Source organism: Prionailurus viverrinus, chromosome B4 (genome assembly GCF_022837055.1).
Source record: "Prionailurus viverrinus isolate Anna chromosome B4, UM_Priviv_1.0, whole genome shotgun sequence".
NCBI lineage: Eukaryota > Metazoa > Chordata > Mammalia > Carnivora > Felidae > Prionailurus > Prionailurus viverrinus.
In genome coordinates this window covers 86,953,364-86,977,193 of record NC_062567.1, presented here as the reverse complement: position 1 = coordinate 86,977,193, position 23,830 = coordinate 86,953,364, and the positions used below count along the sequence as shown (strand labels likewise).

General features: G+C 38.1%; 1 protein-coding gene across 2 annotated transcripts in view; it reads right to left on the bottom strand.

The window, feature by feature from the left end:
• TBK1 (TANK binding kinase 1) overlaps positions 1-23,830 on the bottom strand; it is a 51,989-nt gene that overhangs the window by 11,222 nt on the left and 16,937 nt on the right. For both annotated transcript variants that reach the window (XM_047865194.1, XM_047865195.1), the window contains exons 6-12: positions 17,703-17,863; positions 14,929-15,039; positions 9,255-9,434; positions 6,583-6,779; positions 5,772-5,830; positions 4,820-4,911; positions 526-627 (exon numbers count right to left, since the gene is read on the bottom strand). In XM_047865194.1, coding sequence (XP_047721150.1) covers positions 526-627; positions 4,820-4,911; positions 5,772-5,830; positions 6,583-6,779; positions 9,255-9,434; positions 14,929-15,039; positions 17,703-17,863 — 902 coding nt within the window. The remainder of the gene's footprint in view (positions 1-525; positions 628-4,819; positions 4,912-5,771; positions 5,831-6,582; positions 6,780-9,254; positions 9,435-14,928; positions 15,040-17,702; positions 17,864-23,830) is intronic.

Genomic DNA, 23,830 nt, shown 5'->3' with positions numbered 1-23,830 from the left:
TCTTACGCCATGATAATGGTCAAACTACTAGATTACAGATTGGAGGTCATACTGAATTCAATTATTGTATTTCTTCTGCAGTACAAATAATACAGCCTAGAAAGAGAGAAGTCTAAAATATTGTTTCATAACAGTCTCAGGGATAAGATTAATAAGTAAGAGTAAACTAAAAGTAATCCCCAAATTCTACAACTACTAAAATACAGTTCTAGAATACCTCTTCCCGCTTCCTTTGTTGACTCTAGGTTCTATATTTTCCTATTCAGAGTGTCTGCTTTGCAAAATTAAAAACTGAGACGTTTCTGTCAGATTACCTCTTCCTTTGTAAGGGGAAGGAGAAATGCCGCCAAATGTTCACTTCGTACTGAGACAACTAAATAATTTTGGCTTTGTGAGGAAGTAACTCAATCGAAAGTGGTGTCTCGACTCAAACACTTCAACAGCATGTTCTACTATGCCGAGGATGACGACATAAGTGAATGTTTAACATTTTCACCACTATTAGGAAGGAAGTAATCTACTTACACTTTCACAGTTTTTTCAATGTTTCTGATGCAGAAATCCAGTGTGATCACAACTTCTGTCTTTTTGTGAACAGTTTCATTATAATCATCTTTAACTAATTCTCTAAAAAATAATAATACCCTCATTAGTTTACCTAAGGAATGATTTGTTTCCTCTTGTCCATCACTAATTACACTGCTGTTACTACTCTTCAGACAAGTTTATTAACAGTCTTATATTATGAAAGCCAATTCATTTTTGTCCCCCTTGGCCTGAGTCTCGCCAATTCACTTTTTATTACTGAAAGCATCTCTGTGACCCTTATACATATCTAGGGCACGGGCCATTAGTTACTACTTATTGGATTAACAGTTTAGAAATCTAAGGCATTAAAATTATATTAAACAGTGTAAACTAAACTACAATCATACAAATAAGCCATATGTGTTATGCTTTATACCACCAGAATTAATTTTTACTGCTCATAAATTATGATCTCTGAAGGAGGAGGATGACATAATTAATAATAAAACTGGAGGGCTTTTGGTCTACATTAAGGGTCAACAAACTAAGGCCTGATGTTTGCTTTTGCTAAGAATGATACTTATATTTTTAAAGGCTGTAAAAAATAAATAAATAAATAAGAGACCTTATATGGCCCACAAAGTCTAAAATATTTACTAACTGGCAATCCCTATCAAAATACCACCAAGCATTCTTCACAGACCTGGAACAAACAATCCTAAAATTTGTATGGAACCAGAAAAGACCCCGTATAGCCAAAGCAATCCTGAAAAAGAAAATCAAAGCTGGAGGCATCACAATTCTGGACTTCAAGCTGTAATCATCAAGACAGTATGGTACTGGCACAAAAGCAGACACATAGATCAATGCAACAGAATAGGGAACCCAGAAATAGACCCACAAACGTATGGCCAGCTAATCTTTGACAAAGCAGGAAAGAATATCCAGTGGAAAAAAGTCTCTTCAGCAAATGGTGCTGGGAAAACTGGGCAGCGACATGCAGAAGAATGAACCTGGATCACTTTCTTACACCATACACAAAAATAAACTCAAAATGGATGAAAGACCTCAATGTAAGGCAGGAAACCATCAAAATCCTAGAGGACAAAACAGGCAACAACCTCTTTGACCTCAACCACAGCAACTTCTTATTTGACATGTCACCCAGAGGCAAGGGAAACAAAAGTGAAAATGAACTATTGGGACCTCATCAAGATAAGACGCTTCTGCACAGAGAAACAATCAGCAAAACTAAAAGGCAACTGACGGAATGGGAGAAGATATTTGCAAATGACATATCAGATAAAGGGTTAGTATCCAAAATCTATAAAGAACTTATCAAACTCAACACCCAAAAAACAAATAATCCAGTGAAGAAATGGGCCAAAGACATGAATAGACACTTTTCCAAAGAAGACATCCAGATGTCCAACCAACACATGAAAAAATGCTCAACATCACTCATCATCAGGGAAATACAAATCAAAACCACAACGAGATACCACCTCACGCCTGTCAGAATGGCTAAAATTAACGACTCAGGCAACACGAATATTGGTGAGGATGCATAGAAAGATGATCTCTTTTGCATTGTTGGTGGGAACACAAACTGGTGCAGCCACTCCGGAAAACAGTTTGAGGAGGTTCCTCAAACAATTAAAAATAGAACTACCCTCTTACCCAGCAATTGCACTACAGTACAGAAAGAGCCCAAATGTCCATCAATAGATGAATGGATAAAAGAGATATGGTGTATATATATATATACAACGGAGTACTACTCGGCAATCAAAAGAATGAAATCTTGTCATTTGCAACAATGTGGATGGAACTAGAGTGTATTATGCTAAGCAAAATAAGTCAGAGAAAGATAAGTATCTTATGATTTCACTCATATGAGGACTTTAAGATACAAAACAGATGAACATAAGGGAAGGGAAGCAAAAATAACATAAAAACAGAGAGGAAGATAAACCATAAGAGACTCCTAAATACAGAGAACAAGTTGAAGGTTGGTGGTGGGGTGTTGGGTGGGAGGAAGTGCTGAGGGGGTACTGGGCATTAAGGAGGACTCTGGGATGAGCACTAGGTGTTATTAAGTGATTAATCACTAAATTCTATTCCTAAAAAAATATATTTTGATTAAAAAAAATTAACAACAAAGGAGTATGAGAGACAGGAGCTCAAGTTCATAGACCATCAGAGGCTTTCTTTGGTCACTCTCTGTCTCTTTGGATCCTTTTAATTTTGGTTAATCAGCAGGGCAAATATCCCCCATAGTTAGCGGCAGAGAGCTGTATTTCTAATACAAAACTGTCGTGTTTGAAACATGGAATAGATACAGATTTCAAATAAAGTCCTTTATTGGTGAAAAAAAAAAAAAAGGGAAAAAAATTACTAACTGAAAAAGCTTGCCAGCAGTGGTCTACATTAAAAACCATTTTCGGGGTGCCTGGGTGGCTCAGTCGGTTAAGCATCCAGCTTCGGCTCAGGTCATGCATGATCTCACAGCTTGTGGGTTTGAGCCCCACATCGGGCTCTGTGACAGTTCAGAGCCTGGAACCTGCTTTGGATTCTGTGTCTCCCTCTTTCTCTCTGCCCCGCCCCTGCTCACACTCACTCTCTCTCTCTCAAAAAATAAATAAACATTAAAAAATTTTTTTTAAATAAAAAAATTAAAAAAAAAACAAAACCCATTTTCAAAAAAAACCCCAAACCAAAAACCAAAGCAAAACAAAAAACTATTTTCTCATGACTTATTAAACTAAAAGTTAATAGGTAAAAGGAATAAAAGCTTCACGGAGCAGTGACTGTGGTACATAACAAGAACAAGAGAACACGAGAGCTGTTAGTTACAATACCACAAAAGTAAATGGAGTCAACACTCAGATTTTTCCAGAAATTATTTAGTAAAAACAAAAAGCCTTCTTAATGGAAAGAGAAAAGCGTAGGCTTATAAGCTGGATATGTGAACACCTAAAAAAAAACCCCATAAATTTATGAGTTTAACAAAAGTGTCATTCTTTTTTCTTCTTAAAGCACCAGCAGGATGAGAATGATGAGATGCTTTCGTAAGAAGGGAAGGATAGGCGTGAGGGAGGTACATATAAACTGTCACAAGCACTAGGCCAAAGGGCATTATGATCCCAGGGAACACGAGGCCATTGCTGTGTGCGTATAAAATTCAAAAGCCTTAAATGATGGTGTACAGAAACTAGAGGCATGATGTTCAAGAGAGACCATTTATTCTCCACTTCTATCAGATGGAAAGAACATCTATAAATCATGAAAAGTAAAAAAAAAAAAAGGGGGGGGGGCAAATCATATTCATCCACAAAATATTTCTTAGGGTCACTTTCGGGAAAGATAATAATTAATCAATATTCTGACCCAGAGTAACTATATTAACATGATTTACTTAAAAAAAACAAAAAACAAAAAACAACAGCTCTTATTGCTTGTCAAGGTGAGTTTGTACTCCACTGTATAATTTCATTTATATGAAGTGTCTCGAATAGGCAAATCTATATAGACAGAAAGCATATGCGAGGTTGCCTGGGGCTAGAATTCTAGAACAAGTCCAGACTACCTTGGATTACAACAATGCCAAAGGCCACCCACCAAGAGAGTGAAATGACAGCTGAGTCAAGTCCTTGGAAAAAGAATTCATTTACCATCACCCTGTATGTACAGTGTGGCATAAGTTTTAAAATTCAGATACTATTTGTCCTATGTATCTCACAAGCTGCTGCAGGAATCAAATAAAAAAATAGTTGCTAAATGTTTTGTACACCAAATGTGAAACAAGTGTATTATAATATTACAGAAGGGGTGCCTGGCTGGCTCAGTAGGTGGAGCATGTGACTTTGGATCTTGCAATAGTGAGTTTGAACCCTACACTGGGTGTAGAGATGACTTAAAAATAAAATCTTTAGGAATGAGCCTGGGTGGCTCAGTCAGTTGAGCATGTGACTCTTGACTGCACCTCAGGTCATGGTCTCACAGTTTGTGGGATCGAGTCCTGTGCTGAGCTCTGCACAGAGCATGGAGCCAGGTTGGGATTCTCTCCCTTTCTCTCTCTCCCTCTGCCCCCTCTCCTGCTCCCATTCTGTCTCTCTCTTTCACTCAAAAAAATAAAATTAAAAAAGGAAAGATAAAATCTTTAAAAACCAAACCAAACCAAACCAAACAATAAAAAACCCCAAGCACTTGATGCTTCTTAGTCTGAAGAGGTAAAGTATCAATGATGGAGTGGTTACCACTCATTTTCAAATTTCAGTCTATTACTTACATCAACCATCGTATCCCCTTTCGCATTAATTCCTGATAAAGCAGCAAGGTATTGGCAATTTTACAAGCATAACATACAACTCCTGTTATTGCCTAATGAAGAAACACAAATGTCAGTATTTGGTGCAAATTGTGGTACAGGATAAGAAAAACTTTTACATAAAAATTTTCAAGCTTATATATTTTTATCAGGTTAATTTAAAAACACAAACTACCAATTTCTAAAAGCTAAGGACAGATACAATAAATATTTCAGCCTTAACATGATAATGTTAAATATGTTCTGTCTCAATAGAGAAAATTTTCTTAGGAATTTAACAAAAGATATAAGGAAGAAAGAGGGGTGCCCAGGTGGCTCAGTCAGTTAAGTGTCTGACTTCGGCTTGGGACATGGTCTCTCATGGTCTGTGGGTTTGAGCCCTGCATTGAGCTCTGTGCTAACAGCTCAGATCCTGGAGCCTGCTTTGGATTCTGGGTCCCCCACTCTCTCTCTTTGCTCCTCCCCCACTCATGCTCTGTCTCACTCTGTCTCTCAAAGTTAAATAAATGTTTAAAAAAAAAAAATTAACAAAAAAGAACAAAATAATCTGCATTGGGTAACAATTTTTTTTTTTTTTTGAACATTATATTTTTGAGAGACAGACAGGGATAGAGCACGAGCCAGGGAGGAGCAGAGAGAATGGGAAACACAGAGTCGAAGCAGGCTCAGGCTCCGAGCTGTCAGCACAGAGCCCGACGCAGGGCTCAAACTCACAAACTATGAGATCATGACCTGAGCCTAAGTCAGACATTTAACCGACTGAGCCACCCAGGCGCCCCTGCAATGGATAACTTAAATGAATAAGTTCCTAAATCATATAGGCGTATGTAAAGATAACACATTTTATTGCTTCCATTGTTGATAAGATAATTTTAATTCAGATGTTTACAAAGTAACTTAATTAAACACTAACCTTAGCCATGCTAGCATCCCCATCTAAATCGTAACGTGGATGTACTTTAGGAAGGGAAACTGAAATACGAAAAAAATTAAAATCAGAAATAAAGTATTTTGAATAAATTACTATAGCTTTTATACAGCAATCTCTAAATTAAACATTAACATCTACATTACCCCCAAATTAAACATTAGTAACAAAACTGTTTTATGTTCTTTTCCTGGTTAAAAAAAAATCACTTGAAGCAAAAATGCTCATTCCTTAACAACTAAGAAATTACCAGAAATATTTCTAAGGAGTTTAGTTCTTTTCTTAGATATATTCCAATACAACAGAAGCTCAATGCTTCTCTTTAAATCTAAATCAAATCCCAAAGATCCAAACAGAAAAGTAAATATCTGGGTAATTTTTTTTTTCACCAGTACAATTAATAATTTAAGATTCCAAAATGTAGATCTAATTTTTCATAGATTTCAAAGCCTGACAAAGTGTCCTATTCACAGCGGACACAATAAATATTGGCTCAAACTTGTGATACAAAAGGTTATTTTGAATGTTAGTAAAATACTAAAAGCAGAGAGCTACAGTAAAGCATACATGACAAACTACCATTTTATGACACAAAATATTTAAGGTCAAATTATGTTCCTACAAGGCTTTTCAATTTTATTACTAGTCTCATTCAACTTATTTACAAAATTTTTAAGTTTATGAAAATTCTACATTACTGTCCTCATCAATCAACTTTATGAAGATGCCAATCATTTTTACAGGTCATTTTTTTTTTTTAATGGCTATGAAGAACACTAGAAAAATTCCAACTTACTTTTCTCATATATCAATCCTATGGTACTCAGAGGTTCCCGACTCACTACAAAGATGGGATTTTCCTCAGTAGTTTTAGGAAAATGCTGTGCCAGTCTTCCAGGTTCTATAACTAAACGTCGTCCTTCATATATAAGTTCTTGATTTGAAGAAATAATTTTGGTTTGTTTATATACCAGTTCATGAAATACAGTAGCACTGTGTGAGAAAAATGCAAAGGGACAACATTACTGGGATGGAGTAAGAAATAAATCTGTGTGTGTGGGGGGGAGGGAGGTACAACATTTCTTTCTAAGAGATACTTCAGATCACGGCAGGTCTATAGAAACACTGTTTTGTTGATGTGGATACTATAATGTCTATTAAACTGAAAACTGCACAGACCTGTCTATGCAGTAATCCATTCTAGAATACTTTTATGTCTGAACACCTATACTGAATATGTATAAGATACAGGATTCTTGGGGCGCCTGGGTGGCGCAGTCGGTTAAGCGTCCGACTTCAGCCAGGTCACGATCTCGCGGTCTGTGAGTTCGAGCCCCGCGTCGGGCTCTGGGCTGATGGCTCAGAGCCCGGAGCCTGCTTCCGATTCTGTGTCTCCCTCTCTCTCTGCCCCTCCCCCGTTCATGCTCTGTCTCTCTCTGTCCCAAAATAAATAAACATTGAAAAAAAAATTTAAAAAAAAAAAAAAAAAAAAAGATACAGGATTCTTCATGTTGAATAATGGGGAGCCAACATAACACAGCACTTTAGAGCAAGGACTCTGGATCAGACTACGTGGGTTCAAATTCCAGTTATACTGACTTGCGGAAAATACCTTAAGTTACTTAACACCTCTATGCTGTTTCCTCATCTATAAAACATAAGCGATAGTACCCACCTCACAGAGCTGCTGTGAGGATTAAATGACAAAGAACTCACAGTGGTATCTGTGACGTGACTATAAATATTTGTTGAATGAATTAATATAACCAGGTATTTTCAAAATGATGTTTTAGGGGAAAAAGTAGATTCTCCCTAAACAGATATATGCAATCAAAGAGACATTTCAGTGGAAAGGCTGTGATCTGGCTCAGGCTTGGGTGGGCTTTTTAATGTTCACATATGTTCTTAAAATGAAATAGTTGCCAACACCTAACTCTGACACAGATTTATTCACGCTATTACATAACAAAATAAAGATGAATAATACACATTTAACCTAATTTTATATTAATGTTATTTTATTCATTATATTGTATTCTTTTATGTTTATATTAACAGTATATTATACATATTACATAGTAGTACCTAAAATATTACTTTATCTAATTAATTTTATTCCTGAATACATTAATTGCCAGTAAAGGTTTTATAAGATATCAGAACTGCTATTTGACTCTTGTCAAAACAGACATTAAGGCACACAGAATGGGTGTAATGTTTTTTCCCCTTCATTTTATTTTTATTTTATTTTTTTCAGTACAAAAGGTGTTTTTATTATAGCACAGGGACAGGACCCGAGGGCAGAAATAGCTGCCCCCTTCATTTTAATTTTTTTTTTTAACGTTTATTTATTTTTGAGACAGAGAGAGGCAGAGCATGAACAGGGGAGGGGCAGAGAGAGAGGGAGACACAGAATCTGAAGCAGGCTCCAGGCTCCGAGCTGTCAGGACAGAGCCCGACGTGGGGCTCGAACTCACAGACCGTGAGATCATGACCTGAGCCGAAGTCGGACGCTTAACCGACCGAGCCACCCAGGCACCCCGTGCCCTCTTCATTTTAAAAAACATTTGAGGTCACTGTAGACTGACATGCAGTTGTAAGAAATAATACACAGTGATACCATATACCCTTCACCCAGTGTCCCCCAATGGTAACATCCTGCATATATTATTATACTATATGAATAGTATATGTATCCTATCCAGAATATGGATACTGATATAATCCACCTATGATATTCAGATTTCCTTAGCTTTACATGTAAGTGTGAGTGTATTTAGTTAAATGCAGTTCTATCACATAGGTAGATTTTTTTCATAATATAGGTACAATGTGTTTTTGTTTAGGTAAAACAAATGATTACTTCTCCAGCACCTAATAAGGGGTTTATGCCACATATGCAAATAATAACTACACTAGCTATATTTAAGACTTATGCTTTAATGTTTTTTAAATGATAGGATACTACTCGTAAATTTTTTTCTTTCTTTTTTTTTTTTTTGTAAGTCGGCTCTATGCCCAACATGGGGCTTGAACTCAGGGTCGCATGGTCTACTGACTCAGCCAGGTGACCCTGACCATAATACTCTTAATAAAACCCAGCCCATTTATGGATTTGTGGATGTTATTTGTGGTTATGTGATTATGTAAGAGAGAAGGCATAGAAACAAAAATAGTCTTATAAAAGTTGCAGTTTAAGAACAAGCTAATTTACCTGTATATTTTATAAAAGTAGAAAATTGCTCTTTTTACTCCAAAAATAAGCAAAAAAGAGTTTAGTAAACACGCAAACATAATTTCCCATCCAAGTACTAACCAGGCTCAAACATAATTTCCTAAGTGAGGAGTGGGTAGGTACCTTTAGAGAAGCTGAGACATCTTTTCCTTTTCCTCTTCTAATTTAGGAAGATAATTACAAAACAAAATAAAACATTATGATACAGGATGAAAATATAAAGAGGTACTTACGTATTGTAGCTATGAATATAAATCTTATGGGCTGTCATTTGTTGCAGTGAAAAAACATGAATTATCATCCGATGAAGTATATCACTAGTTTCTGCAAAAAACTGGTCAAAACCCCAACACTTTTCCTGATCTGCCTCAAGGATGTTTGCAAGAACAGGGGTAAGTAGAACTTGAAGACCCCTAAAATAGTATTGAAAAAGTTACTTGAAGAGTGAATGTTACATTCTGTCCAGATACAAAATCATAATATTTACCAACAAATCAAAGGAATTGCTATTATTTAATTTAAGATTTAAAAAAATTTGCCAACTTTTCAGAATGTCAGGTAACCTTGGTTTAAAATTACTTGTCAATGCATCAGGAGTTATGGTATTTTTTAAAAAGTTTGTTTGTTTGTTTGTTTGTTTGTTGAGAGAGAGAGAGAGAGAGAGAGAGAGAGAGAGAGAGAGATAGAGAGAGAGAGAATATTCCAAGCAGGCTCTGTGCCACCAGCACAGAGCCTGATGTGGGGCTCAAATTCACGAACTGTGAGATCATAACCGGAGCCTAAACCAAGAGTCTGACGTTTAACCAACTGAGCCACCCAGGTGCCCCTGGGGTTATGGTATTTTTATGTTAACTTATCTTTTATTGATTATTCTCTTTGATTCGTCCCTTCCCAAGTTTTCTCATTTTTCCAAACACAATCTATATATGTATATATACATGGCTATCCAGGTGAGATCAGTTGATTAGAACCAGGCAGTTATGAGGATAAGATAATGGTTTAATTTCAGGGTTTTTAATGTCCTTTTTTTTTTTATTTAAAAAAAATTTTTTTTTTCAGCGTTTATTTATTTTTGGGACAGAGAGAGACAGAGCATGAACGGGCGAGGGGCAGAGAGAGAGGGAGACACAGAATCGGAAACAGGCTCCAGGCTCTGAGCCATCAGCCCAGAGCCCGACGCGGGGCTCGAACTCACGGACCGCGAGATTGTGACCTGGCTGAAGTCGGATGCTTAACCGACTGCGCCACCCAGGCGCCCCCTTTGTTTTTTTTTTTTTAAAGTTTATTTATTTTTGAGAGAGAGTGTGTGTGAGAGTGAGGGAGGGGCAGAGAGAGAGAGAGAGGGAAGGAGAGGAAAAAATCCCAAGCAGGCTCTATGCTAACAGCACAGAGCCCGATGTGAGGCTTGAACTCCCGAACCATGCGATCATGACCTAAGCTGAAATCAAGAGTCAGATGCTTAACTGACTGAGCCATCCAGGGACCCCCCCTCCACCTTTTTTAAAAAAAAGGTTATTTATTTATTTTGAGAGAAAGAGAGAGAGAATGGGGAGGAGCAGAGAGAGAGGGGAGGGGAGAGAGAATCTTAAGCAAGCTCTGTGCTCTGTGCATTTAGCAGGGCTTGAATGCAACAAACCCTGAGCATGACCTGAGCCGAAATCAAGAGTTAGATGCTTACCTGATTGAGCCGCCTAGGCGCCCCAGGTCAGGCATCCCTTTAATGTCTATTTGTCCATCTACTTATCTAATCAATCTATCAATCTATTTATTTATTTATTTTTGAGAGAAAGTGCACGGCCTGAGCTGGGAAGGGGCAGAGGGAGAAGGGGACAGAGGATCCAAAGTGGGAACTGTTTCCACAGCAGAGAGCCTGATGTGAGGCTCAAACTCAAGAACTACGAAATTCAGACACTTAACTAACTGAGCCACCCAGGCACCTCTAATGTCCTTTTAATATGCCTCTCCAATATATAATTTTTTTAAGTTTACTTATTTTTGAGAGACAGAGACAGAGAGAGCAAGCAGGGGTGGGTGGGGGGGCACACAAAGAAACAAGGAGAAAATCCCAAGCAAGCTCCTTGCTGTTAGTGCAGAGCCCGATTTGGGGCTCGATTTCTGAAACCACGGGATCACGACCTGAACCAAAATCAAGAATTGGAAGCTTAACCAACTGAGCCACCCACGGTGTCCCTCAAATATATAATTTTTAATGCTGAATTTATATGCCTTTTGTAGTATACTGCTATTTTTTTTGAAGTATACTTCTTCAGTAAGTAAAATTAATGTAATCATCTGACAATCAACTAGTGCCAATTCAACTAGAGATAATCTTTGACTAGTAGGCTTAGGTTTTTTTTTAAAGTTTTAAAAATGTTTTTATTTATTTTTGAGACAGAGAGAGACACAGCAGAGCAGGGGAGGGGCAGAGAGAGAGGGAGACACAGAATCTGAAGCAGGCTCCAGGCTCTGAGCTGTCAGCACAGAGCCCGACGCGGGGCTTGAACTCACATACTATGAGATCATGACCTGAGCTGAAGTCAGATGCTTAACCAACTGAGCCTCCCAGGCGCCCCTTGTAGGCTTAGATTAAAAAAAAAAAAAAAAAAAAAAAAAGAAAGAAAAAAAAAATGGAAGGACCTTTTTTCTTTCTCATGCTTTCAATGAATTACACAATATATTCAAATAGACTCTCAATTATGGATAATTTCAAATAGTTTTAAAAATATATTCTTGGGGCACCTGGGTGGCTCAGTCGGTTAAACATCCAACTTCAGCTCAGGTCATGATCTCATGGTTCATGGGTTCGAGCCCCGCATAGGGCTCTGCGCTGACAGCCTGGAGCCTGCTTCAGATTCTGTCTCCCTTTCTCTCTCAGCCTCTCCCCTACTTATGCTCTCTCTCTCTCAAAAAATAAAACATTAAAAATAAACATTAAAAAAAAAGTAAAAAAAAATACATTCTTGACTATATAGCAGACACTGGAAAAAATCTTTGTTAAGAGTTTTTAAAGTAGGTAGTGGAGATCTTATTTTTTTTTTATTTTGGACAGAGAGAAAGAGAGTGCACATACAAGCGGGAGAAGGGGGCAGATGGCAGGGAGAGGAGTGGAGGGAGAGAGAATCTTAAGCAGGCTTCATGTTCAGCATGGAGACTAACACACATGGCCTAGAGCCATGACCCTAGCTGAAATCAAGAGTCGAATGTTCAACCGACTGAGTTGCTCAGGTGCCCTAGTAGTGGATATTTTAAGTTTTGACTAACAGGTATCTATTCTCCCTCCTTTTGTAAGAGAATCCATACCTCTCCTCTACTATCTCCCTGTGCAGAGATGGGCATGACAGCCAGGTATGGTTATTATGATTAGTTGGAGGTGAGCAGGTGATAGCATGCAGGTTAGTGAAGTGAGAAATCAACCTAGAAGTCTTCGCTCAAACTATCAGGCAAGAAAGTCTGTCTTCCCATTGGGCTTTCAAAGCTTTGAGAGTGTGAGTCTGGGAATGGTAGCAGCCACCTTGTGGCTGACCTAAAGTAAAAACAAATCAGACAGAAGCAGACCTGAACAATTTGAAGAGACCAAGTCTTGACGACACAGTCTGAGTCCAAGGATTCAGCTGGGCTTTGAGTCACATACATATGTATACTTTTAATTACAAGGCCAATCTATATCCTTCTTTACTTAAACCAGCTGACTTAGGTTTTTCTCCCTTGTTATCAGTCTTGGCTAATACATATAAGAAGCGATGGTTATCTTTTTTATAGTTGCTTTATTTTTGATAGTTGTTTTCACTGCTGATTTGTAGTACTTGAAGTCCTTACTATTAAAAAAAAACCCGTAAGATTATATAATATGCTTTCTGTTACCTAAGCAATTTATATCAAAGAATTTATAACTCGGTATGCTCAAGACTAATTAGGCAGGTTAAGACCTGCTACCCTCCTGAAATATGTAATCTACAGTTCAGATTGTCAAATTACTGATTCTAAGTTTCAGCAATTATTAAAAAGCCAGTGTTCACTTCCTGACCCCTTTACATTTTATGTTTTGCCTGAGATCCCAAAAATGAGTATTTTCTAAATCAAAAGTTAACACAAATCACTATGACAATATGCAACTTCTGTTCCCGAATGAAATGAATGTCTCTTCATAATGCTGGCTGCATGACCCAATTTTGTTCTGGAGACTTCTTTAAACAACACACAAAAATGAAACTGTCAGAATAGTTTTCAAAAATGATTTTAGAATTAGAACTCTTAGTTTAAATGAGTTTCGCAGACATTGAAATATAAAATTATAAGTGATATTTTATTAGCTTATGATATAGATGATTTAAATAATATTCAATATTTAAAATATTAAATATTTAAATTCTTTCATTTTTTTATATGTAGAAAATCATACAAAAAGCACCCACAAATTATAATAGGTAGTTAAGCCAGTAAATCATAACCTGTATTACTTGTGGATTATATAACTGCCATACTCAGGAAAAATGGAAGTTAATTCAATAATCAGAAATTCTATTCTTTCTTCTTTCTTTCTCACTCTTTTTTTTTTTTTTAAATTTTTTTTAACGTTTATTTATCTTTGAGACAGAGAGAGACAGAGCATGAACAGGGGAGGGGCAGAGAGAGAGGGAAACACAGAATCCGAAACAGGCTCCAGGCTCTGAGCTGTCAGGACAGAGCCCGACGCGGGGCTCGAACTCACGGACTGTGAGATCATGACCTGAGCCGAAGTCGGACGCTTAACCGACCAAGCCACCCAGGCGCCCCTCACTCTCTTTCTTTCTGAGAGAAAGAGTGTGCATGCACGCATGAGCAGAAGGGCAGAGAGGGAGGGAGAGACAGAATCCCAAGTAGGCCCCACACTGTCAGTGTGGAGCTTGATGCAAGGCTTGATCTTATGAACTATGAGATCATGACCTGAGCCAAAATCAAGAGATGGATGCTTAATTGACTGAGCCACCCAGGAGCCCCAGGAATCAGAAATTCTGAATATTGATGAGTGTTTTGGCTTTATTTCCAGAGTAAAATCTAGAATAATTTACTCTCTACTTTTAATTTCTTTCTCCTTAAATTTTTCTTTGTGATAACAGAATTCATGTCTGACAATAATAACGTTTCTGAGTTCTGGCTACTAAGTTAAAAAAGACCCATCTGAACATTTGGAATGCTGAAAAATGTAGTAGAAAACTATTAATTCTTACCTTTTCAATAATATGAGTACTTTTTAAAAATGAAGATAATACTAAATTTCTCAAGTGTTTGGGGCACCTGGGTGGCTCAGTAGGTTAAGTGTCCACTCTTGCTTCCAGCTCAGTCATGATCTCAGGGTCATGAGATTGAGCCTCACATCAGGCTCTGTATTGAGCACAGAGCCTGCTTAAGATTCTCTTTCTCTCTCTCTCTCTCTATCTCTCTCTCTCTGTCTGCCTCTGCCCCTCTCTGCCACTCACTCTCTCTCTCCAAAATAAAAAAATTAAACAAAACTAAATAAACTTCTTGAGGGTTTGTTTTTTAGAACTCTAGTTATTCCTATCTGTATCACCATTTGTGGTCCATCAATATGGATGATCAATATAAAAGATACAAAGTTCATTAAGCTGGATTCCTACACTGGGCAGAATTCTAAGACTAATGATTAGCAATCCTGAAAATGTATGCCTTCTGCCCTAACAGACCTCTGGCAAAATTATGCATATAGATCAGAATCCATCTTTACGTTGCCACGAAGACTAAAATCACCTATCAAAGCACATCTAAAACATAGTAAAATCTTAAAAACAACAACAACATACAAACAAAAAAACCCCAAACCAAACTACACTTAAGTATCTGTGACTTTACTCAACGAAGATCCCAAACACCAAAGTGCAAAAAAAGAAGAGCTGCATACACCACACTGACCGAGAAAGACTGCAAGAAATAGGCATGTCTCCACTCCAGTCGATGGGTCCATTTTCTGCTTTCTGTACTCCAGATATTGCACCAGAAGGCTTTCCAGTAATTATTTTATACCTTGGGAGGAATAGATGGAGAATAAGCAGTTCCTCATTGCAGAGCCTATCAACGGGCTTTGCAAAAATATTTCCTCAGTTGCACCTACAATTATCTACTAGACGAAACTTTGTGATTGATGTTCACAGGATCCATAAAACAATCAAAATACTTTGAATCTGACTGACTGAAGTAGAATAGTGGTTGTACGATTATTTTATATATGCCATAATTAATTTTCATTGGGATCTCAGAGTGCCATATAACAGCAGATTGATGTTCACAACAAAAATATTAACTTTTTCCATCTGAAAAAATCGAGCAAACACAAAAAAAGTTATGTTACAGAATATCTCTAGGCCATTAAAATCCCTTTTACCCAAATTATCCACAGGCAGTCAATTGGACTGTGAAATTACTGCAGAATGAACAACAGCCTGATATTTTTTTAAAGAAGACAAAACTATACACAGCATAGTATCAGAAAGATTCTTTGCATACTGAAAAAATATATACACATACAGAAATAGGTGTGTGTACCAAAATTAAAAGCCAAATTGAATTTGATCCTTGAGGTAGGTGATAAAAATAAAGATGACCGGAAGAAAGAGATGGATGGGGAAGCAAAAGAATACTATAAAAGATGCAGCAAGTCAATAAAAGCAGCCTCTTAGGTTTCAGCACTTTCCTAAACAAAACCAGAGAGTGAGAGAGAAATAAAAGTTCATGCCTTCTGGAATACTTTCATCCAGGTGAAAATCTGAAACCTAATATAGCTGTCTTCGATGAATTTATAGATATTATTTTGGCCATAATTTTTTGTTTGTTTAATGTCTACATAAATGTGCTCTGAGAAAAATCATTTTTTCTCTAAAAAGTACAACAAACCAGTAGTACCACTGATTTGGATCACTTGCCTCTTTCCTAAAGAGGCAGCTGGGGTTCCTGCCTTAAAGTTTTCACAGAAGAAGGAAATTAATGTGAAAAATAAGGTACATTCACATGAGAAAGGCCTGACTGTGGAGGAGTAAGTAGAGATATGTGAGTTTCATGCAAGAAAAAAGAAATGAATAGAATGAAAAGAGAATCCTTAAAGGAGTGCTTAACATTCTTAGAAAAGCTTTACTAATGTTGATAAGATCCATATAAAAGTACATTGACAACATGTAAATGAGACACTGAGGGGGCAACACAGCTATAACGTGAGGCAGATGCATCCTTTGATAGTAAAACAGGTGTTATTACTACTTCAAGCACCTCTCAACGTTCATTATCAGTGTTCCCCAAAACCAGAGTTTCTGTGCATATAAAGAAAGAAAACTCTTCTAATGGTGTATCTGTGCACATGATGACAAAGTTATCAGGTATTTCTAGTTGCTGATGGGTCACATGTTTCCTTTATTAGGGAGCATCATGCTTTTATTTAATCCATCTTTAGGACAGCAAGAAATGCCTCAAATGCTTTAAAATGTACGTACGACAATAAAAACATGGTAAACTGTCAGGCACAACTTATGTTCAATGAGAAAAACACGAATTTACTCTCAGCCTTCATTAATGAAGAGATTTTACAAAATGGACGCTGCTGCAAAGCAGGCTCAAAATGATGTTACACCAAAATCATCACTATAGTAATGGATGTCTTCTTCCCATGAAGAGGTGCTCTGTCCTTGCTGAAAACAGGTAGATATCCAGGTTTTAGCAAAAGTCATTATATCAGCTGGTTTTACCTCCTGAAATCAACAAACAGAAAAATATGCTTCTCCCTCAATTTCCTGAGATGAGATTAAAGACTGTATTTTTACAGTTGTGATTATTTAAGTCGTGTTTGCTTACAAAAGGCCTGGTCAAATATAAAGGTCTGAGGGAAAAGGTAAGATTTAAAGAATGATCGGATACACTGGGCTGTCAGTGAGTTACTGTCCCCAAACATTCTCTAAACAACATTCATAACCTCGTAAGTTTATGTGTATGTGGATTGGCTATTTCTCAGGAAGCAAGGTCATTCACTAATTTCTCTCACAACAAAAAGGTGTGTGCTCAGTGTACAGATGTTATATAATAAATTTCACATCTAGAATTCCATCTCTTTTCCTCCATTATCTGGTTTACAACAGTGATTTTACACACAGCAACTATTTTCTAATAATTATGGCAAAACATAAAGGTATAATGTACTAGTAAAATGCATTCAGTCTTTGGACTGAAACCACAACATTAGAAAAAAAATTGATAGTATATTAAATGTTATTTTTGAAATGGTAAAAGAAATCAGATCAGTTCAGGGTAAAAATTTTATTTCTTTTACATCTGGTAATGGTTCTGGTACTCCACAGAAGTACAATTTTTTTCAGTTACATAAAAGAAAATCCCTGATAAGTAGTACACAAAAAGAAATAAACATATATAACATTTCTGAAACATAATCAGTGTATTTTTAATGATGGGCCAAAGACTGGATGCCATTTACACTTTGTACATAAGATATTTTAACACAATAAGAAAAATTATGCCTATGCACTTTATAAGGCTGCACTCTTATTCAAAACCAAATAGCTTAAAATATCAGAAATGATGGCTAAATCAATTTTCATTAGCATATACCTCTAACATATGACAAAACAAAATAAAGCAAAAATACACTTTAAAAATTATTTCTAATTTTAGATGGAGAAATCACTTACATCACTTCCTTATTCCTACGTGGCCCTTCAAATGGTCTGAACGGCAGTGATCCAGTAGCTGCATGGTAAAACGTTACCCCAATGCTCCAAAGATCAACTGTTGCTCCGTATTTCTTCTGATGATCTTTTCTTAGCACTGCTCTCTCATACATATCAGGATGCTTAAAAAAAAGGATGAAGGAACTAACTTGTGTTCTATGGTAATACATTACACACAAATGGGTATTTAATAATGCCTACAAAGTCCTTCATATTTCCCTAATAATTTCACTTTCCCAATCTGAAAAGACTACTTCATGTCGTCTTTTCCCTCCTCAAACCTCCAACACCACCCTCTTTTGACTCTCAATTTCAATGACCTCACTTTGTCTTTCAATGAGGAAATGTAGGCAAAAGAGATCAATTCTCCCTTATGCTTTTTACCAAACACCAACCTTCTTGAATCTGTGTCTAGACTCTAGGCCTACTTTCCAGTTATGATGGAACTGGTCCTATCAAGGGCTAACTTTTCCATCTGTGCTACGGAACCCATACTACTAATGTCTCACCAATTCCAGAAATCAATTCCTGCAATTACCCTTTTTATTTTATGCATCAATTTCCTCCTACTGGATCAGTCCTTTTAGCTTACATACATGCTTTAAGATCTCCTATTTTTTAAAAACCTAAATTGACCTCACGACCCTTTCTAGCTATGACCCAATTCTCTTTCCCACGATAGCAAAACTTCTCAAAGTAGCTGTCCACACTTGTAACTACCTTATTTCCTCATCTCCCAAGGAGGCCTATGGTATTAATTACCCATATACTTTAACTCCCAAAACTATTTCTGGCCCTGAGCTCCAGATTCACATATTCTACTGTTTTCCCGAATGTCTAAAAAGTAGCTCAAACTTGGGGTGCCTGGGTGGCTCAGTGTGTTGAGTGTCTGATGTCAGCTCAGGTCATGATCTTTCAGATTGTGAGTTCGAGCCCTGCCATCGGGCTCGCTGCTATTAGTACAGAGCCTGCTTTCCATCCTCTGTCTCCCTCTCTCTCTCTACCACCCCCCCCCCCCAACGCTCTGTGTCTCAAAAGTAAATGAACATTAAAAAAAAAAGTAGCTCAAACTTCACATGTCCAAAATAGACTCTTCTTGGTCTTGCTCTCAAACCGCTGTCTTACTAATCTTTATCCCCTAAGTAAGCTGTACCACCATGTATCCAGTTACTTATTCCCCAAACCTATCAGGTGGCCTTGACTCCTTTTTTCTCATCTCTTAAATGCAATCCATCAGAGCAAGTCATAAGGACTCCAAGATAAAAATTAAATTTTTTAGAATTATTTCAGAGGACTAGTCTGACTGGGTTGATTGGGGATCTAGTAGGCCAGACAAGTAACTAGTATGATGTTAAACACATGACTTTAAGTCCAGAAGATGCTACACTACAGATGTATGGAGTACAGATAAATTCTTTTTAATTAAAAATTTTTTTAATGTTTATTTTTGAGAGACAGAGAAAGACAGCGTGAGTGGGGGAGAGGCAGAGAGACAGGGAGACAGAGAAATGGAAGCAGACTCCAGGTTCTGAGCTGTCAGCACAGAGCCCATTGCGGGGCTCGAACCCACAAGCCCTAAGATCATGACCTGAGCTGAAGTCGGATGCTCAACTGATTGAGCCACCCAGGCGTCCCCCCGCCCCACAATTTTTTTTAATGTTTATGTTAATTTTTTGAATGTTTATTTAAAAAAAAATTTTTTTTTAACGTTTATTTTTGAGACAGAGAGACACAGCATGAATGGGGGAGGGGCAGAGAGAGAGGGAGACACAGAATCGGAAGCAGGCTCCAGGCTCTGAGCAGTCAGCACAGAGCCCGACGCAGGGCTCGAACTCACGGACCGCGAGATCGTGACCTGAGCCGAAGTCGGACGCTTAACCGACTGAGCCACCCAGGCGCCCCTAAATGTTTATTTTTGAGAGTGAGAAAGAGACACAGTGCAAGTGAAGGAGGGGCAGAGAGAGAGGGAGACAGAATCCAAAGCAGGCTCCAGGCTCCGAGCTATCAGCACAGAGATTGAACCCATGAACCTGGAGATCATGACCTGAGCCGAAGTCAGACACCCAACCAACTGAGCCACCCAGGCGCCCCTATGTTTACTTGTTTTTGAGACAGAGAGAGAGAGAGAGTGTGTGAGCAGGGGAGGGGCAGAGAGAGAGGGAGACACCAAATCCAAAGCAGGCTCCAGGCTGTGAGCTGTCAGCACAGAGCCCGACGTGGGGCTCAAAGCCACGAACCTCAAGATCATGACCTCAGCTGAAGTTAGACGCTTAAACGACTGAGCCACCCAGGCACCCCTGGAGTACAATAAATCTTATATGACATGGCTTAGCAGCTTACAGGTCTAGACAGAGATTCTGACGGACATTTAGTTCTGCAGAGTACAACCAGAAGTCATACTTGCTTAGCCTCCTGACATCTGCCTTCACAGAAGTTACGCACCGAAACTTTAAAATTCTTGGAAGATAAAGCTACAAGAGTGTACTCAGGACCAAAGTAGAGTCATCATCCAAATCAAAACAAATGCCTTATGACATTGTGGCATGTGGCTGTGGCCTAAGAGACTGGGAATGAATGCAGGTAACAAACACTATGGGGAGGGTGCTTCTAAATGATGTGGTCTGTGAATATGACTCCAAAGGGTCACCATCCCTGGATTTTCTGTGTGTATAGCAGGGTGGGAGGTGGGGATGGGGGAATCACTCTTTTGGGAAATACATTTTAACGAGAAATCAAGAGGTGATTAGCATGAGGGGTTTGAAGTGAGTGTCTAAACAGATGTCTACCAGATATATGGGGTCTCAGTGGTTTTGCTGGTTCTGTGGCACAGCATATAAACTACTCTCCAAAGAAGCACCAGCCAGACCTTTGACACAGTAGCTCGTACTCAGTGTTTAAGTGGTGATGTGAACAGACCAAGAGCACCTGTGTATGCCTGATATCCCCTACCACACGAGGGTGCCAAGCTGGGAAGAGAAGATACAGTGATTCTAGAAGGAGACAGGGAAATTTCCACAAAAGGTGCAATAAATAACATAATTCTCCCACAGAGGGACTAATACTGGCTTAATATATGCTGGTTACACATGAGCTCTGCTCATTGGCTCTCTCCTGAATGTGCTACTTGTGTTTGTGTAGGGCTTCATATTGTTGGGCCTGGGCCTCCACATCTGGAATAGGAACATGAGAAGAAAGCTACTGTAAAGCTCTCAGGTTACATTATTAAGATATCCATAACAGGTAGGGGCGCCTGGGTGGTGCAGTCGGTTAAGCGTCCGACTTCAGCCAGGTCATGATCTCGCGGTCCTTGAGTTCGAGCCCCGCGTCGGGCTCTGGGCTGATGGCTCAGAGCCTGGAGCCTGCTTCCGATTCTGTGTCTCCCTCTCTCTCTGCCCCTCCCCCGTTCATGCTCTGTCTCTCTCTGTCCCAAAAATAAAATAAACGTTGAAAAAAAAAATTAAAAAAAAAAAAGATATCCATAACAGGGGCGTCTGGGTGGCTCAGTCGGTTAAGCATCCGACTCTTGATTTTGGCTCAGGCCATGATCTCACGGTTTGTGAGATCATGCCCCACGTCGAGCTCTGTCTGTGCTGACAGCATGGAGCCTGCTTGGGATTCTCTCTCTGCCCCTCCCCAGCTTGTGTGCATGTACTCTCTCTCAAAATAAATAAATAAATATTTTTTTTAAAAAGAAAAAAAAAAAAAAAAAGAAAAGAAAAAAAAAGATATCCATCATATTGAAAATGGTGGAAGAAAGAATGCTGAAATTTTCTTTGGACTTTTACAAACTTTTTGTAAAAGTTTTTTACAAAATTTTCTTTGGACTTTTACAAAGGGGAGAAGATTTAACATCTGGTCTAGGAATTCCGAAATGAGACAAACTTTCATTTAAATATAAATACTTCTAGATTGCTGAGCTTCAGGCTATTATTTATCTCTTTTTATAACTTCTGGTAGGCTGTATATGAAAATAGGGCTGGGCATAATCTGAAATAGGAAATAGATTAGAGTAAAATTTCAGCCTAGAGTACAGCATGAACTTGGGAGTTAATTTAATGTTTTGTTTTTTTCCATTTTAAAAGTCTGTCAAGAGGCAAAAGTTAAACAATGATCCTAGGATATGTGAAACATTAATAGTTGATAGTGGACGATCAGCTTCATGAAGGCTGGTGCGTAACGGCTGTTTGTTTTGCTCATCACAGTTACCGGGAAGGGCTACTGGTATTTAGTGGGCAGAGACTAGACGGGAAAGACATCCTGCTGACTAGGGAACAGTTCTGAAAACTAAGCTTCTGATATCCAGCATGACTTCTGAATATTCTGCCAGACATTTGTGGAGGTGGTAAGTCTATTACTCCATCTTTTAAATAAATGTAAAATATTTTTGTACGCAAAGTATTTTGTGGCTACAAGAATGTACCTTTATGTAAATCTATTTTGTTTAGTTACAAAATACTAAGAATTATTCACTGGTTTGGAAAATCCTGTCAGTGACACCACCACTTGTGATGTGGGACTCATTAACAGAACATACAAGTTATCACTGCACTTGCGCTGGAAATGATAATACGTGCAAGTGTAAGCATTGGATTATTTAATTTGTCAGTAAAGTTATTCCTAAACTTTCATATATTAAATGTCTCTGATATTTATTATAAATATTTTCTTTTATATTATTATTGAGGTGATATGTCATTCTCTTAATTAGGCATACAAGTTGATTATATCTAAGAATTTCATTTCAAGACACTGAAGGGAACACTGCAAAACATCTACTACAAAAAGGAAGTGACTGGGGCGCCTGAATGGCTCGGGTGGTTGAGTGTGTCCGACTCTTGATTCTGGCTCAGGTGATGATCCCAGTGTTGTGGGATTGAGCCCTGCGTTGGGCTCCAGGCTAAACATGGAGCCTGCTTAACATTCATTCTTCTCTCTCTCTCTCCCCCTCTTTCTTCCCTGTCTCTGCCCCTCTCCCCTGCTGGTGTGTGCGCTTGCTCTCTTAAAAAGAGAGAGAGAGAGAGAGAGAGAGAGAGAGAGAGAGAGAGAGAGGTGTCATACAGAGTTGAAACCACTAGGTTGTATGTTCTGATGTTCTGGCAGGCCTCTGCTTATATCTCCAAATTCAACTCCTACCCCCTGCCCCTTCACTCATTAAATCCTGCCAAACTGCCATCCTTTCTGTTTCTCAAACTTCCAAGGTCATTCTTGTTTCTAAGCCTTTGCAGTTCCTGGTTCCCTCTGTTTGTCATGCTCTTCCCCCAAATCTTTGCGTGGCTTGCTTCTTTTTAATCATCTAAGTGTCACTTAGGATTGAAAGGAGACTTTCCCTAGCTATCTTTCTCCTGCTAGTTGTTGTTAATCTTACTACCTTATTGTCTTCCCAACACTTAAATTATCTGAATTTATCTTATTTACTTATTTAATTATTAACTATTTCCCCACTAGAATGTGGGTTCCCTAGGAGCAGGAATCGTGTGCATGCAGTTCACGGCTGAAGTTTCAGGGCCTACAACACTGCCTGGCACATAGTAGGTACCCCATAGATATTTGTTGGATGAATCTAATCCATTTGTAAGTTTTTGTATTAGAAGATTATCAAATTTAACTAAAAATTAATTTGGGGTTATATACTGTTATATATAACAGTATACACCAAACAACTTAAGACACTAAATTCAGGGCGGACTTAGAATAATATGAATAAACCTATAGGGGCAGTTAGATTTTATTCTCCATGTTATAAATTACAATGGCAGAATCTAATTGGAAAAAAGTCACAGAAACCAAGACTTTTTTTAAAAGTAATCTGTATATCCAACAGGGGGCTCAAACTCATGACCTCAAGATCAAGAGTCAGATGCTCTACTGACTGAGCCAGTGAAGTGCTCCCATAATCTAAGACTTTTAAGATAAAGTCCAGAGCTATGAGCAGTTAGTGATAGCTATATATTATAAACTTCCTGATTACATGTCAAACGTATTGACTTTTTGTTTTAAATTTTTATTAGTGAAATATAATTGACATACATTGTTATATTAGTTTCAGGTGTGTAACATAGTGATTCAACAATTCTATACATTACACAAAA